Genomic DNA, 16575 nt, shown 5'->3' on the forward strand with positions numbered 1-16575 from the left:
GAGCATTCCAGCAAAGTCACAATGTAGTTTGAGGATAAAGATGATTGTGAAATAAAGTGTTTAATTTATGACGGTAAGAAATAATTCATGAAAAATAAACATATTAAAAATAACCCTTAAGTCCAATTTATGTCTAGAAAAAATTAGGCATATGCATGTAAATGTATACCTCAGTCCATTCTTGGGTTGGGATTGTTTGAGTAAAAAAAGCTTTTCGAGAATGTCAAATCCGAAATGTTAATGACCAATCTGAATTTAAAAAAAAAACATATCCTTTTGTACTCTACAGGTGAGGTTGATACTAATCGACCCGCCAAAACCAAAGAGTTTTATTATATTTATTCCTGTCGTCTTTTGGGTAATATGTATGATATCCCCCCCCCCCCCCCCGAAATTTCTTGAAAGTCAGAAATTTAATCTTTTCAAATAAATCTTTTTTATTTAACGTTATATCATATCCAGATTTGGTAGAAATATTTAAATAATAAATTCACATGATTTGTATTAAAAAACATTTTTAATATCTTGATTTATTTTAAACTTATTAGGAGTTAAAAACTGCGAAAATTGCTTCGCGGATCAAGTCAAAAGTTAGTAATTTACAAACAAAACACTAATTAATGACTGTAGTCATATCTTCTGTAAAAAGGCTCAAAACCAAAATAATCTAGACGATCAAATTAAAAATTGTTACATCGTTTTTATATTTCATATTATGACTTAATAGATTGCTTCATGGAAAAGAAATCAATTTCTGAAGATATGTAGTCCTCACTGAAAAAAACAAAAAAGGTGACGTCGTAGAACGTCACGGAGCAGCAGTTTACGATACAATTTTCTGTTGTACTTTGGAAAACGTCAGAATAAAATATGAAAATGGTGTAGGAAGCATGAAATATCTCAAAAGCGGGTCATGCATATGTGTGTGTAAATAGCCCAGGCAGTATTTGAATGATAGAGACTCTCTATCAGATCTGTGAGAAAACGGATTATCTGTAAAGAATCAACCCAAAAACGTTTAGTTAGTAAGGTATTGAAAAGAGAAAGGCATTTCGCGGTTGCTGGTTTTGTGAAAGCTTACTAAAGCGGTAAAAAAAAGAAAACACTGGCAATCAAAAATATGCAACTGGAGCAATTGTTTACAAAATGAATTTCAATTGATAGAGACACGTTTTAAATGAGCAGATATTGGACCAGACTGTGTGAAATGTATAGAGAGGATACTTTGAGAACCTCATGACGCTATATTTTTGACGTTAATGTTGTTTAGTTTGCTCCGGGGTTATCAAACATGTTGATTTTGAAATAAAGTAAATTGATTTCTATTAAATCGAATGGAATGAAACTTCACACATCAATAAAATAAATACTTTTACATATGATAATGTGCTTACATTAAATTTCTTGAAAGTAGTATAACGAGGATTGACATCGTCCACGAACTTTTCGAACAACCCTCGTACATGGTTAGACCCAAACCATCAAAATCAAGTTTTGATTTCACACTGGATCAGAATATCTATCAAAATATTGATTTGAACTTACACCCGGTCACAGTAGCCTAGTTGTTCACTTTTATTCTCGAGAGTCCTGGGTTCCATTGTCGTACGCCACTTCGCGTCAAATCTAATACGTAAGCAGAGATAGTGACCAGGGTTCTCCATCATTTGAAATTTTACTGTGTTGCAGACTTAACGTGAAACACTAATATTCGCGGTATTTTCGCGATCAAATTCGCAACCGAACCACTTTTCATTATAATTACAAAAGCATACACACGCAACTTAAAAAAATATGTATGATAAAAAAAAAAAACTTAAATAATATACTTGTATCACTGTCTACAAGTTGTACGAGTATATTAAATCTTAATATTTTTATATATACAATGTATATTTAACTTCACATGTTACACATGCTCTGAAGGACAGAGGAAATTCTAGACGATAAAATCGATCTACTTCCCCACTTTAAAAGTAAATTTGCTGTGATTTTTTTTTTTCAGTTGATTGAATTTACGAATTTAAAAAAGAAACTTTAGAAAAGTAAAATACTTTTAGGGGTGTCTTTAAATCCTTCAACAATACATTTAAATCAATAAAATCATTATGGTACCATGTTTGACTCACAGTGCCAACATAATTCTAGAGACGTGGTTCTAAAGTATAAAGACATATATTTATAATAAATCTTCTATTTTTAAGTAATTTTTAAAATATACGGTTACATGGAATTGTGAAAACAAATTATTTGTCTTTGTTCCTTCATGCGTATAGTTCAGCGATGGTCTATAGGAGACAATTGATTATGCAAGGTGAAGCAATACAAAGTGCCGTAATTAAGAGATAATTAAGTGCTCTGCCTTAAAAATTGAAAGACGATTTGTTTGATTATAGTTTCAGTTAGAGAGAATTTATGCTATAATTTTCTGATTATCACAGATTTTACTTACAGATGTTACTGCGTGGCAAAATTCTTACTGTGTCGCACGCATAGAATTTGAATCGTTACTGTGTCGGGGAAATTTTACTGTGTCGGGGCCGACACAATAAAACAGTTCATGGAGAACCCTGGTGACTGTTCCTTCACGACAACTTCAGCTAAGCTTTCTTTAAAAAGTATGTGGATTCGGGGAGGCGGAGCTATTTACCGGTAACATTTATATTCAATCATATGTCAGTGTGTAATTGTATGTAATTTAAGAGTTAAGTGAATCACATGCCCTGTATAGGAATAAATTAATTGAAATACAATTTGATTTGATTGAAAGTTTGGACAATTACACATTACTTTCAATTACATAATTGTATTTAGTAAAATTACTGTTAATTCACATTACTCCATCCCTGCCATTTTTCGTATGTTTGCTATATAAATCGGTTCGTTGAGACATGAAAATATTTTTCTAAACTAGAGGGCTTTATCAAATCTCAACGCTAGTGATTATTGCAGAAAAAAGCTTCCTGTAAAACAGATGTTGATTCCTCTTTTTGATGCAATTAATGTACAGCCAAAGAATCAAATATATAGAGTGGAATCTGGAAATAATATCTGATCTTTCATTAAACTGTATTTCTTGAACGCATTGTACATCGTTGCACCTATGAACATTTAACAGGTTGCAAGCATTCAACATGCACATCTACTTATTTCATATTCTTTTTACGAACACTCTCAAAAGCTCAGATAATTTTATCTGTGTAAGTCAGGCGTATAATTACAGATGTATCTCCATTAATTTAAATAACGAAAATGGCTTAACCGGGCCAGTGATCATCTGTCTTTGAGATAATTAAATGCTCTCTTAACCATGAAATAACAGGCAGATATGCATGAAATGTGAAACTAGCAACGAGTAATCATGCTTTTAAGTCAATTTGTTAGCAGAGAGAAATCTCTGGGATCAGGTGTCATGGAGAAGTTAGCATCCCATGTCTACTGGACACACATTCCGTTTTCCCCTTGTTGTGATCAAAGAAACAAAGTAAACGAAAAAAAGTATAAAATTTATTTTGAAAATATTGGTCAACAATAAAATACAGGATTCAACATTTTTACAAACAAAAGTAGTTAAAAGCATCAATAAGAACAAATTCAAAGTAGTTTCAAATTAGGAATTAAATATATAATTTGTAACTAAGCAGTCAAAAATTTAACTGATATTTACAAATACGACATAGTCTTGGTTTTGCTCAATCCTTTAACAGCTACCACGATTCTTACTTAAAAAAATATCATTTAATTTAATATATTGAGGTCTTGAGTGAAAAAACTACTAAATCCTTCAGATTGGCTAGTGTAACTTCTTACTTTATAGACAGTGACCGCAAAGGAAAAGGACCACACGCTACTTCTGTGTAAATCTTTCAAATATTTTTTACTCAGATCAGTTCTGTATTAACTATTGTACTGTTGATTAGTACTCTTAATTTCTATAATCTCCTTACCATTCCATTAATATTTGCTAAATTGAATACAACATCTAAAGCTTGAAACTGGACATTTTTTTGTCCACAATGACTAAAGATCGTGTAGAAAACACTAAGCTTGAAAAGTTGATATTGAATGCAGAAGCAACAATTGAATTTTTGCTACTCATAGGATAACCATCTTTACACTAAGAACTTCAGGCGGTGATTCCATATACCATTCTGTTATTCCTTAATTCCTTTGCAAACGTACATCGCAATGCTAGCTAATGCACAATGTTAATTTACTGCAGAATGTAACTTTGCTGTAGATTTTAAACTTATCTCAATTATCTTAGAGTTATCTCTCCATGCATGTTATTATGCTTCGCAGCTTAACTAACATCAAAGCAAAACTTTATTCCATAAGGAAATCTTTGAAGACAATCGAAATTATTATTAAAGTTTATACTCCATTCGAAAAGTTTACAGAAAAGACCAAAAGAGAGAAGGAGAGAGAAAAAAAGTCATGCTAAGTATTATGCATTTTCACTCTTAACTTCTTATAACTTAACTTCTAATTGTTTATCATTTTTAATCCTCTTTATTCATTTTACAGTTCACGGTAGCTCAGTCGATAGAGCGCTCGCTCCATGATCGGGAGGTCGTGAGTTCGAATCTCGGCCGCGACTGACTTAAGTCGTTTAAAAAATGGGTAACAACTGTTCCTTCGCCATGCGCTCGGCACTTTGAAGTGAAAGTTGCGGGTTCTTCGGATTAGACCTTAAAAACCGAGACCCCCTGTGTCACGGAAGGCGTTGGCACGATAAAGATCCCTCACTCGTATATATAATGAATTAAATTTTTGTTCAAAAGGTTTAATAAAATCATTATGTAAAACAAACATGAGAAATATTTAACAATTTCAGACTTTACTCGTTATTAAGACTTCTTTAAACTAGATCAACAGGATCGTATATTCAACTAACTCTGGGTGAAAAACACGGAAGAATGGGATTAAAGGCTTCGAGAAATCGATCGATTTAAATGTGTACAATTCTCTTACTAAAGGTAACAGTACCGTGTACACCACTTACATTTACATCGAATCCAGTCGCCTGCGTGGCGCATTGGTTAGAGCGTCTGCTCTAGAGTCGCGAAGTAAGGAGTTGATCCTTACGTCGCGGGTTCGAATCCCACTGTGGGACATGGAGACCGGTCCTTTGGATGAGACCGTATAAACCGAGGTCCCGTGTCGCAGTAGGTGCTGGCACGAAAAAGATCCCTTGTGACGGTACATATTGTCGTTTTGTACATATTGTCGTCGGCGACAATATGTATCTACCCTCACTGCACATATTGTCGTCCATCGGTACATATTGTCGCCGGCGACAATATGTACCGAGACGGGCCTTATTTTCCTCCTGCATAATGGACGACAAAATGTACAGTCAACCACCAGCACATATTGTCGTCGGCGACAATATGTACAGTCAAGGTCGGTATATATTGTCGTCGATATATTGTTTTAAGGAATATTTACTTGAGAAAAGAAAGACATTGACAAACACACACGCACGGAGGGGACAGACAGCATTATGGGCAATACTGTAGAGAGAAAACTTTTTGGTCAGAAAATTGTGTCCAGGATTGATATTTTTATCAATATATGACTATGATTTGTCAAGATACCGGAATTCTTGAGATATCTGATAAATCAGCCTATTTTCTTTTCTTGTAATATATACTTGGAGATTGAATACATGTATTAGTTTGTTTTTTTTTTATTCAGTATAGTAATGATTATTTGGAAATTATTTTTTGCGTTATTCTGATATACAATCATGTGCCAATATAATTGGTGTTGGGGTTGACATTTTAGATCACCTGAACTGGAAGTTCAAGTTCAGAGCTTTTCTGATCACATTTTGTCTGACCGTTCAAGTGTCTGTAAACTTTTCACAATTTAAGCCTCTTCTCAAGAACTACTGAGTCGATTAAAACCAAACTTGCCACAAAGCATCCGTGGACAAAGGGGATTTTTTTTTTTTTTCAAATAAAGGGCCATGCACTCTTTCAAGGGAAGTAGTTAAGAATTGGTGAAAATTTAGTGACATCTTTTAAAAGTCTTCTCAAGAACCACTGTGTCAGAAAAGTTGAAACTTACGTGAAAGCTTCATTATGAAGTGTTGATTCAGTTTTACATGTATTCAGATCATGTCCCTTGGGAGGGGGGAGTGTGTGGCTACAATAGGTGATCAAAGTTTTTCATAGAATATTTTAAAAAAATTCTTTCAAAATTTATTTCAAGAACTACTGGGTCAGAAGAGATGATACTTATGTGAAAGCGTCATTACATAGCGTACGTTGAATTTTGAGGTGCTGGCACGGAAAAGATCCCTCACTGCTCAATGACCCTGAGTGCCAAGTACAGGTCTAAATTTGCAGCCCTCCAACAGCAAGTGGTGACGTCTACATACGAATGAACAACAATCAAACAAACAAAAACAAAATCAATTTTGTTCAAATCTTGACCTCTGAGGTAGGGTGGGGCCACAATGGGTGATCAAAGTTTTACATAGGAATATATATAGAAATATCTTTAAAAATCTTCTCAAAATCCAGACAGATGTAGCACTAGTGCACCCTAGCCCGCTGTTTTTTTTTTTTTTTTTTGGCTTTGGTAAATTCTGTTTAACTTGTACATATTCTCAATTTAGTCCACCGGCAAAATTTCATAATAAAAAAAAATACTTAACATATACAGTCACACACCTTTACATACAAATGACTTTTTTTTGATTTTAAAAGAAAAAAAAAATCTGAACAGCACCCTCTCCCCTCCTTTCTGAAATTTCTGGATCAACCCCTGAGGAACAGCAGTAGCCCCGTGATAGTGGTGTTTATATGGAAGCATCCTTAGGTAGCACAGATTCAAGTATCTTCAAATCAAATCGGGCCTAGGGTGGGGCCACAATGGGCGATCAAATTTTTGCATTGGAATATATGGGACAATTCTTTATCTTCTCAAAAACAGCAAAACAATGATTAGTCATATTTATATGGAGCATTGCAGTGCATTGTCATGTAACATGTTCTGATGGACGACAATATGCGCAGTGAGGTTAGGTACACATTGTCGCCGGCGACAATATGAACAGGACGACAAAATGTACCGTCACAATCACACTGCATGGAATAGCATGCGAGACACGTCAGTGTGATTCACACACCAATTACATTCACAAATCTTCCAAAAACTCAACAATAGAGATCTTTAAGCGACAATATCTGTTGGGCGACAATATGTACAGTGAGGGTGAGGCACATAATGTCGCCAGCGACAATATGTACATGTGTAACTTTTCATCCGGCGACAATATGTACCAATGGACGACAATATGTGCAGTGAGGGTAGGTACATATTGTCGCCGACGACAATATGTACAAAACGACAATATGCACCGTCGCATCCCTCACTCAATGGCCGTAAGTGCCGAGTATAGGACAAAATTTGTAGCTCTCCACTAGCAAGTGGTGGCGTCTCCATATGAGTGAAAAATTCTCGAGAGGGACGTTAAACAACATACAAACAAACAAACATCGAATCCAACAGTGAATGTAGTTCCTACTCTACCTGGAGACAAAACAAAACATTCACACTGGTCATATGCCCTAAATTTTATATCAACACTTTCTCTATCAAATCTAGAAGAAGCTTGCATACTTAAACAGTGCGGTAATTTGCCTCCGAAATAAAAAATATCAAAATCTTGATCACAAAACGTCACATCAAAAATAAAACCATGTTTTTCAAACATCTTTTTTAATTCATACTGCACAACAAACATAAATCTTAACTCTTCACCCTGTGATATTCTCTTGTTAGTTTTAGCACCTTCGTAAACCAGTAGGGATTTTTCTCCTGATCCTGGCACGGCTGATGGGAACATGGTATTGCTGAGTATTTTCTGACAAGTAGACTGTTCTATGCAGTGATGATACATTAAACTCTATAGAATCTACAAGAAGAGAAGGAGAAAATAAAGACAAAGACTGATCATAAATGAGAAAAAAAAACCAATCAGTTCTATATATCAACTAATGCAACAGGAAACATATGCGAAAACCCTTATGTGCCAAATGCCTATTTTATGCGTTTTTTTTCTATACATTACATTATTTAAAATCTGTTGTAGGATAATATAAAATTTCAAACACATTACTTGTAAAACCCTCCAAATACGATAGGAAACATTAGATATGATCCTCTTTGATTTCTATTTTATTTTAATTTATTTTATTTTTAAACTTTACATAGGAATTTCATAATTCTCTACGTTTTGTTTGATTTATGCCTCCCCTATAATGCATCTACTGAATATGTTTGAGAATTGTATTTCTCAAAGTGTGCGAGAAATAAAGCTAACAAAAATTTGTTGAATAAAAAGCCATAGCTTTTTTTTTTTTTTTTTTTTTTTAAAGCCATCAAGGCTTAATCTGAATGTAATACAACGTCTCTCAAAATTCATAAGCTGATAAGGTTTGGTGATTCAAAAATATTTGACACTCTCTAGTATTAATAGTCAAAGAATTCCAAAATATCCCTTCTTCCCTGAGGAATCAACTGACCAGAATTGATATTGCTAGGCTTCGCATTTGCAAAACATACATGTAGAACGGTCAGACAAGTTGACAGAAAACCTGTTAGATACTTATCGTATTAGATACACATGTATGAGCAAGGTCATTTGTGATTTTTTTTTTTTTCTGTTTAACACCAAACAGTTGACTATCTCATACACATAAACTATCAACTAAAACTTACATGGGTGTGCAAATATTTTGACCAAAACCAAATACCAATTTGCCTCATAAGAACGAAGCAATTTATCTCCATTGCTTTGACAATTTCCGTCAGGAGAAAGAAGATATATTAATTATTGATTTAAGAACTTAATGATTAAAATCAAAATGGTAATTTAATCATTATTTTTTATATTTTTACATTCTTGAAAAACGAATCATGTAGTCATAAAAGTAATCCTTTCTTCAATATTTGCTTTTATCTGTCACGATATTTTTTGCTATATAATATTGTCAACTTGGTAAAAGAAAATTATCCTATGGTGTCTACTTCCGGGTAAATCACGTATGAGTATACTGTCTCTAACGCAAGACTTAGAAATTACCGACTTTTTAATTTCCGGCGTCGAATAGTTAACCTTCCACATAGCTAAATGTCCCCAGGGGTGTTACGTGTAATTATGTAGTAAAGCTTCGCAGCACTGTTAAGGTATACTATGAAGAAATCAACGAAATACAGACGTGCACGAATAGATACCTTTCTTTAAACTGAATTTGCTTTTGTAAAGCCTTTATTTTATCATAATTGGTGTATAATAGAAAAATATAGATTTTCTGAGAAAAAAAACAACTTCTTAGTTAATTTCTTATATCTTTAAAATGAATTAAAATTATCAGTTTTAAGCGTATGTAAACATAAGCTATATAGACGCCTGATAGTTGGTAAACATGGAGACATAAAAAACTTAGAAGGTCGGCTTCGGATTTTAAATACCTGACCAAATATCCTGAAATAAATATGTAATTTTTAAAATAGCACTTGCGTGGATTGAAGATAATGTAATAAGCATAGATGTACTTCTGGAAGGAAAACACGGCAATGAAACGTGCATTGATTTTTAGTATACCGAAAGTTTCTTTTTCTAGGGACTGTTGAATTATTTAAAAAAAATCAAATAAATTCAAAAGCAAAAAGAAATGAAGAATGTCTGGAATTTAAATATCATATTATATCAGGCGAATTGAATGCTATTAACGACATCTGAGGAAATAGACGAGGCAAGGTTTATATCTGTGCCTGTTTCTCTGCACCCAAATTTCAAACAAGATAAAATTTGTAGCTTTTGCCGTCAAAATTCATAATTTCTATACACATGTACTACAGAGACTCACTGTAAAACTTTCAAGAAAGTTTCTTTTAGATCTTTTTTACATTTCTATGAAATTTTCCCTAACAAAAAAGTTCTATAGTTAACTATAGTTTACTATAGTATGAAAGTTTTTTCACTATAGTAAATCAAAGTATTTATACTATCGATTTTAGATCGTTATATTTTTTGTTCTTCAATTCATACCTGCACATTTTTTTTATACGAAATTGAAATATTATTTGCATTATTTCCAAATTTTAAATTACTATGATCGAATTTTAGAGATTTTAAGATTTGAAATCTTAAAAAAAAGTTCCAGAGTAAAGTCTCATAGTAAATCAAAGTACCAAAGTTTTCACTATAGTTAACTATAGTAAATTTTTGTTGGGGCTATATCGATCCGAGGTGTGGTTTAAGTTTGAGAGAAATATTCTACGTTGCTGCTGTTTTTTAAAGGGGGGGGGGGGCTAAACAATGAATAACTGGGTGTTGTATCTTACTCCACGTCCCTTACCTTGGGTAAATTTTGGATTCAGATCAAATGTCAAGGTCATGTTTTTTTAAATATATGTATTAAATGTAATTACTTTTTTATTATCGAGACTGAGACAAACTGATATCTGGATTTAGTTGCATATCTTTAATTTAACTTCTGTTTCTTTGGTCAATAGTCAAGGTCAAATTTCAAGGTCATTTGGGTAATTGATATTTTTTTTTACATACAAATTTCGAAGTCAAAGGTTGAAGTTAGTCCCTCGGCTCTACGATTCATCGTTTAAAAAAAACATGAACGTAAACAGAAAAAAATTCAGGGGCGATAACTGTGAAAGGGATTGAAGAATCCAAGAATAGATTGATGAGTGTTCTAAATTAGTCAAAGACACTGGTGAAAGTTTGGTATCTACAGGTTTGTGGTTTTGGAAAAGTAGCGACAAGGTTTATGGTAAAAGGGGTGATAACTTTTAAAGGGATCAGACAAGTCCTTTCGCACTGAATGGATTGAAGAAACTTCTAAATTAGTCGGAGGCATGAGTCAAGAACGAAAGCCCAAATCTGCATATTTCGGCGCTGTCAATTCCTGAAAATCAAACTTCATTATTATGCAGCGAAACTCTTGTCAAATTTTTATTAGATGTTGAACTTATAAATTCCGTTTCGACTTTTGGAAAGGAAATGACACGTGCGTTATAATAAACGTCAAAACCGGATATAGTACTGCAAATAATACCAATCTCCCAGAAATTCTAGACATTTTTAAATGATTTTTTGTAGGCGCCAAACTTGAACCATGATGAAATTTTAAACACAGTTAAATTGATACTTGTTGATTCATAATTCATTTGTTTTGTGATGGTTCATGGGTGGCGCCATACTTTAAGGACGAATGCTACAACGTCATGGCTGCATTTCCGGTGAAACTCTAGCTTCTTCCGGCGAAAACGAGAATTTTACATGTAGCGAATTAAACAGGAACCCGAAAATGGAACTCTTTTGTAAGAAAGATAATTTTAATATACAGGTCTTTTAAACGCTTTATGTGACGATAATATCGACCAAGAATTAAGCGCTGAAATAACCAGTATGTAAATAACCGGTTAGAAACCGGCATAATGAATTGATGTTCAGTGTAAATGTTATACGATAGCGGAAAGGAGAGAAAATGAATAGTGATCGCAGATATGCTTTGTCTTTGGTTGAAGTCATTGAACATGACCATTTCTACACGCATGAAAGTAATGAAGGTAAGATAATTTATATACGTATGCCCAACATATCACTTGATCACGGTGCAAGCTTTCTGTCACCATTGATAAATGTTTTAATATACTTACTGTTCAGACAAACTTGTCAATTCAACTTGACTTCTTTCATAGAACGAAAAAGAAATTGGCATGGCCAGTTTGAAGGAAAACTGAAAACGATTCCGTCCCAACAAGAAGATACATGTAGGCCCATAGGATATGACCATTCCTACTTAAATTTATTGACATGTTCATCTACTTCAGGTATATAAAGTATATTAAAATGAGTTATTGAAGTAATCTGAATATTGCAGAGTTGTACTCAATCTGGGAATTATGTAATGAAATTAATATTTAAACTTTAAGATGATTGTGAGATGTGCATAGATGAAAACATAGATGAAAACGATTCCGAATCAGATGAGTGTGAAGATGAAGACTCCTGTATATACAACACAGAACAGTCGGTACAAGGGAGGCATATTGTTGAACTCGATGTTTTGGCAGAATGACTGGAGAAAGGGTATGTACATTTATAATCGAACAGTTTTATATAAGTTTGGTTTTACAATTAAAAAATGTCAAAATGAAGTACATCTTAAAATTTATCACACATATATTATTTTTATTATTAAAGGTGCTCAAACTGTGGACAGGCATTACATTTGTCATCATACATTGGAGAAAGAAGATGTGGCCTTGGTGAGGATTTTTTTTTTTTGGCATTAAGTTTCATCATATACGAGGGGTTATCAAAAAGTTCGTGGACTAGCGTGATAAAATTAAAACCGCTTTAGGTACATCAATGAATTTTTACACATTTAGTTAGCATCATCCTTTCTATCTATAGAATAAACCATAAATCATAATTTTTATTTTTTTAATAAAATGTTAGTGTTTTTGTAAGCAAAGGTATGTCCAGGCGGCGCAACCTCTAATATGACGTTTTTTCCTACCTGAGTGTAACTGAGAAAAACTCTTTAGATATGAGTATTTGTCATCAGAAAATCTCGTTAATTCAGGCATGTGGTATGACACATTTGTTCAGTAAAATTTGGAATTTTTACCCCATTCTGTAATTTCTATGAAATTTTATCGTAAATTTTATATGGAGTGTCCAAACAATTATGGGCTTGAAAATAACGTCAAAAGGGGGGAGGGGTTTCTTTTTCAAACACTCTATAGAGTTTCGGTCCTGGAAAAACTGGTATTGACCTAAGGAATGTTTAAACTGGCTACAGAAAAATAAAATGCATCCAGAGTACTTGTTTTTTAATGCCTAAAAAGATTCAAAGAGATGAAATATGCACAGCTAGTGTCGATTTGTAGTCAGGGTGTCAAAAGTCAGTCACGTCGAAAAGTGACGTTGATCATGTGTGGTAGAAATTGAACTCCAACAAGCTAAGTATTCTGGCATAATCAAGTGAGGATCTTTCCCCATATAAAGATCCATTTACAATATTATATGCATTGAAAACAGCTGCTCATGACATTGTAAATTCATATAAATAAGACGGGTTTAAGTCCTAACTTAACTCCAGGTAATCTCATCAAGATAAGTGTATGAGGTAGAGAGAGCGGACATTAAGAAACAATGACGTTAAGCGGACGTCATGACACTAAACGGCGACAGCGCCGGGTGATCACATAAAGTCTTTTTAATTTTAGAATAATTTGGCAAATTATCAACTTATCAAGCTAAAATTTTCATTATTAACATTTCTTAAACTTTTGTTGTTTTATGTTCCGCATAAATTTTGTAAGCAAAGACTACATATTATTAATTTTATCGCGTCAGTCCACGAACTTTTTGATAACCCCTCGTATGTATGCTTTTCACATGTATGTAACTCTTGACTTATTACTGTGTTTTGTGTAAACATTTGATTAGACTGAATATCTTGTAATTCTTTATACTGAATTTCAGGGAGTCTTCTCCACATAAAATGTTGTAATTGTCACAGAATAAACTATGTGCCCACTGGAAAACGTCATGCCAACAACATATGGGATGTTAACTCAAAATTAGGAGCAGGTCAGTTCATAAATAATTAATCTTTTTGAATAATTGCAATTAGATTGATTTTAGCTTCTCTATGAAACATAACAGTTCACTCTGAACTGACTAATAATACATGTTTATATACTGACATAGTTTAATAATTTATAAATAAACTTCAGCAATGATATCCGTGGTATTGGGGAGAGTGTTGTCAACAATTTACTGGCTGCATTGAACCTTCCTAGCATATCCCCAACCATCCTAAAGAGAAGGGAAGGGGAGGCAGGATCTGCATTTGAAGCAGTTGCCAGTGAAACATGTAGTGATGCAATTGCAGCTGAAATTAGAAGGTGAAGAATTTATATCAATAGTATTTTGGTACCAAAGTAAGAACATGTATAATTATAGCATAATTTACATCATTTTATACTTTGTAATGAACCAACATGTATATTATTTCCTTTTCTGTTTTATTTGAGAGTAAGTTATGCTTGTTTATTTGCATTCGCAGCTGTCAAAGTCAAGATGACCAGGCTGTTTCCTTCGATGCTGACTGGCAAACCAGAGGAAGTGGTAGGAACTATGCTAGCTTATCTGGTGTGTATTTAAAATACTTATTTTATTGCAACTTTTACTACAATATTGATGTTATACATGTTTATATAAATTTAGTTAAACACAGTGTTTTTAAATTTCAGGTCATGGAAGTATGATAGGCGTTAACACAGGAAAAGTCTTAAGTTACGCTGTACGTTGTAAAAAATGTAGATTTTGCGACAGGGCTGTGGACAAGGAAAATCCTAATGAACATGACTGTAGGAAAAATTGGGCAAAATCCTCCAAAGCAATGGAGTCAGATATGGCAGTGGAAATGCTCAGTGATTTAAAATCCAAGGGATTCCATGTGAAAAAAATAATCATGGATAATGATACTACTACTATCTCAAGGTAATAATTTTATGTTATAAAAGTTGTACATTTCATACTGAATTGAGAATTACTGTATTTACGGTTTATTAATTGCTAATTAATTTTTAACATACTTGTAGGGCTCGGGCATCATTTGATGAATCACTAGAAAAATTCTCAGATTTCAACCATACCAAAAAAAATGTCACAAACAAGCTTTATTCACTCAGAAAGGAAAAAAAATATAATAATCTTGGACCAAAAGCAATTAATCACCTTACAAAATGCTTTGCCTATGCTGTTAAGGGAAGTGAAGATGCTGCCAGCATGAAGAAAAGCTTTGGAGGCCATTCCTCGACATGTTTTTGGTGATCATTCAAGATGTTCTGAATGGTATGGGTAAGTGTTTTAGTAAAATTTCTAAAGAATGATGCACAATATTTTTTAAAAAAATAAGTCATTTGTTTTCAGTGTAGTTGTTTTCCTCTTGCAGATTCGTGAAAAATCCGTCCACATATAAACCAACGAGTTTGCCATACGGTAAATAATCTACAGTTAGATCTGAAGACAATGTTTGAAGAATATGCTGCAAATTCTGAGAAACTGTTAAAAGTGGGTAGCACCCAGACCAATGAAAGTTTTAACCACACTGTAGCCACCAAAAACCCAAAGACAAACTTTTACAGTGCATCCGAGTCCACATCATTTAGAGCTGCTGCAGCTGTGGCTCATAAAAACATAGGTCTTCAAACATTAACAAGGGTTTGTATTTATTTAATTGGCAATTAACATTTCCAACTCATTTTGTTGTATATATATAATTATCTATATAAGAAATATACATTTTATTATCTATAATATAATCTCATAAACACTTTCAGGTGTATGAAAACTTGCTTCTTTCTCCTAGAAAGCACACCAATTCTTACATAAGTAAAGCTTCCAGGAAAAGAGATTATCAGAAGATTGTGAAAAGCAGTGTGGAGTGTAAGAAAAGTAGAAGGGAACGCAAATGTACAGCAAATAAACAGGTATTTGAATTGGATTGCACATATTTTGATAATTTAAACTACCCTTTAATAATTTATGATTTTGAAAGTTTTGTACAATTCTGTATGTGTTTACTATTCAACAGGTATCATCTTCTGAGATTAAGGAGGGGACAACATACGAGTCGGCAATAGATCTGGCTGGCACTTTACAACCTGATCACCTGCAGGAAATACCAGACAGGACATTGCCACCTGCTTCATCTTCTTTATCAAATGATGAGAATACTTTTTTTATTTTTTGATCTAGAGACTACAGGTTTAGGTAAGTATATTATGAAAACAATGCAAACACACTATTACAGTGTGTTCCGATTACATTGTATCATGTTCACTTTATAATATTTTTTTATATCATGTACTCCATTTTATTACAATAAATGTTGATATTGTGTTCATGTTAGGTACCTCTGCAGAGATTGTGCAGCTAGCCTGTGTTTCTGGTGACAACATCTTTAACAGATATGTCCTACCAAGCTGTGCCATCACAACATCTGCAACAGCAGTAACAGGCCTTCATGTTATAGGAGGAGAACTTTTTTGCCACAAAGAAAAGGTACAGAGTGTTGAAATCGAGACTTGCCTTAATGAATTTAAATTGTGTGCCACAATGGAAAGGCATTTGATTCTGTGATATTGATTAAGACATTATCAAATCACCCAGCATGTGGATCATTACCCATTGAAGGTTTTGTAGATACTCTACATGTATTTAGAGAAGTTCTTCCAAAGAGGGACACATACAGACTAGAATCACTGGTGCTAGATACAATGTCTGTGTCATACAATGCACATTCAGCTGTTGAAGATGTCAAGATTTTACAATCATTGGTAAAGCATCATGCCTTATCATCTGAAATATTGTTGAAACATAGTTTCAGTGTTGATTTTATTTCTTCATCAATTGAATACAAATCAAAGACCACTGAATGTTTGAATACTTTGCAGCCATTGGTTTCATGTCTTTCGAATTATATGATTAAAAAGATTGCACAGTCCGGTTTAGCA

The 16575-nt window shown here is 33.5% G+C and overlaps 2 protein-coding genes across 2 annotated transcripts; both read left to right on the forward strand.

The window, feature by feature from the left end:
- The first annotated feature begins 14332 nt into the window (after positions 1–14332).
- LOC133180461 (uncharacterized) lies at positions 14333–14911 on the forward strand. The gene is made up of 2 exons (XM_061314981.1): positions 14333–14557; positions 14659–14911. Exons 1-2 carry the CDS (start codon positions 14457–14459, stop codon positions 14888–14890), a joined length of 333 nt encoding a protein of 110 aa, XP_061170965.1. The 5' UTR covers positions 14333–14456; the 3' UTR covers positions 14891–14911.
- A 160-nt stretch (positions 14912–15071) lies between these two features.
- Positions 15072–16118, forward strand: LOC133180463 (uncharacterized). The gene is made up of 4 exons (XM_061314982.1): positions 15072–15280; positions 15400–15549; positions 15654–15832; positions 15972–16118. The coding sequence occupies exons 1-3, from the start codon at positions 15089–15091 to the stop codon at positions 15810–15812; spliced, it is 501 nt and encodes a 166-aa protein (XP_061170966.1). The 5' UTR covers positions 15072–15088; the 3' UTR covers positions 15813–15832; positions 15972–16118.
- The last annotated feature ends 457 nt before the right edge of the window (positions 16119–16575 follow it).

This window comes from Saccostrea echinata, unplaced genomic scaffold, assembly GCF_033153115.1.
Source record: "Saccostrea echinata isolate AGI-Se365-2 ecotype Australia unplaced genomic scaffold, CSIRO_AGI_Sech_v1 ptg000006l, whole genome shotgun sequence".
Taxonomy (NCBI): Eukaryota; Metazoa; Mollusca; class Bivalvia; order Ostreida; family Ostreidae; genus Saccostrea; species Saccostrea echinata.

Coding starts and splice junctions, on each gene's coding strand:
- LOC133180461 (XM_061314981.1), top strand. CDS start 14,457: ATGGAGTCAGATATGGCAGTGGAAATGCTCAGTGATTTAAAATCCAAG. Junction 14,558..14,658: donor GATACTACTACTATCTCAAG/GTAATAATTTTA, acceptor ACATACTTGTAG/GGCTCGGGCATCATTTGATG.
- LOC133180463 (XM_061314982.1), top strand. CDS start 15,089: ATGTTTGAAGAATATGCTGCAAATTCTGAGAAACTGTTAAAAGTGGGT. Junction 15,281..15,399: donor GTCTTCAAACATTAACAAGG/GTTTGTATTTAT, acceptor AAACACTTTCAG/GTGTATGAAAACTTGCTTCT. Junction 15,550..15,653: donor AATGTACAGCAAATAAACAG/GTATTTGAATTG, acceptor ACTATTCAACAG/GTATCATCTTCTGAGATTAA.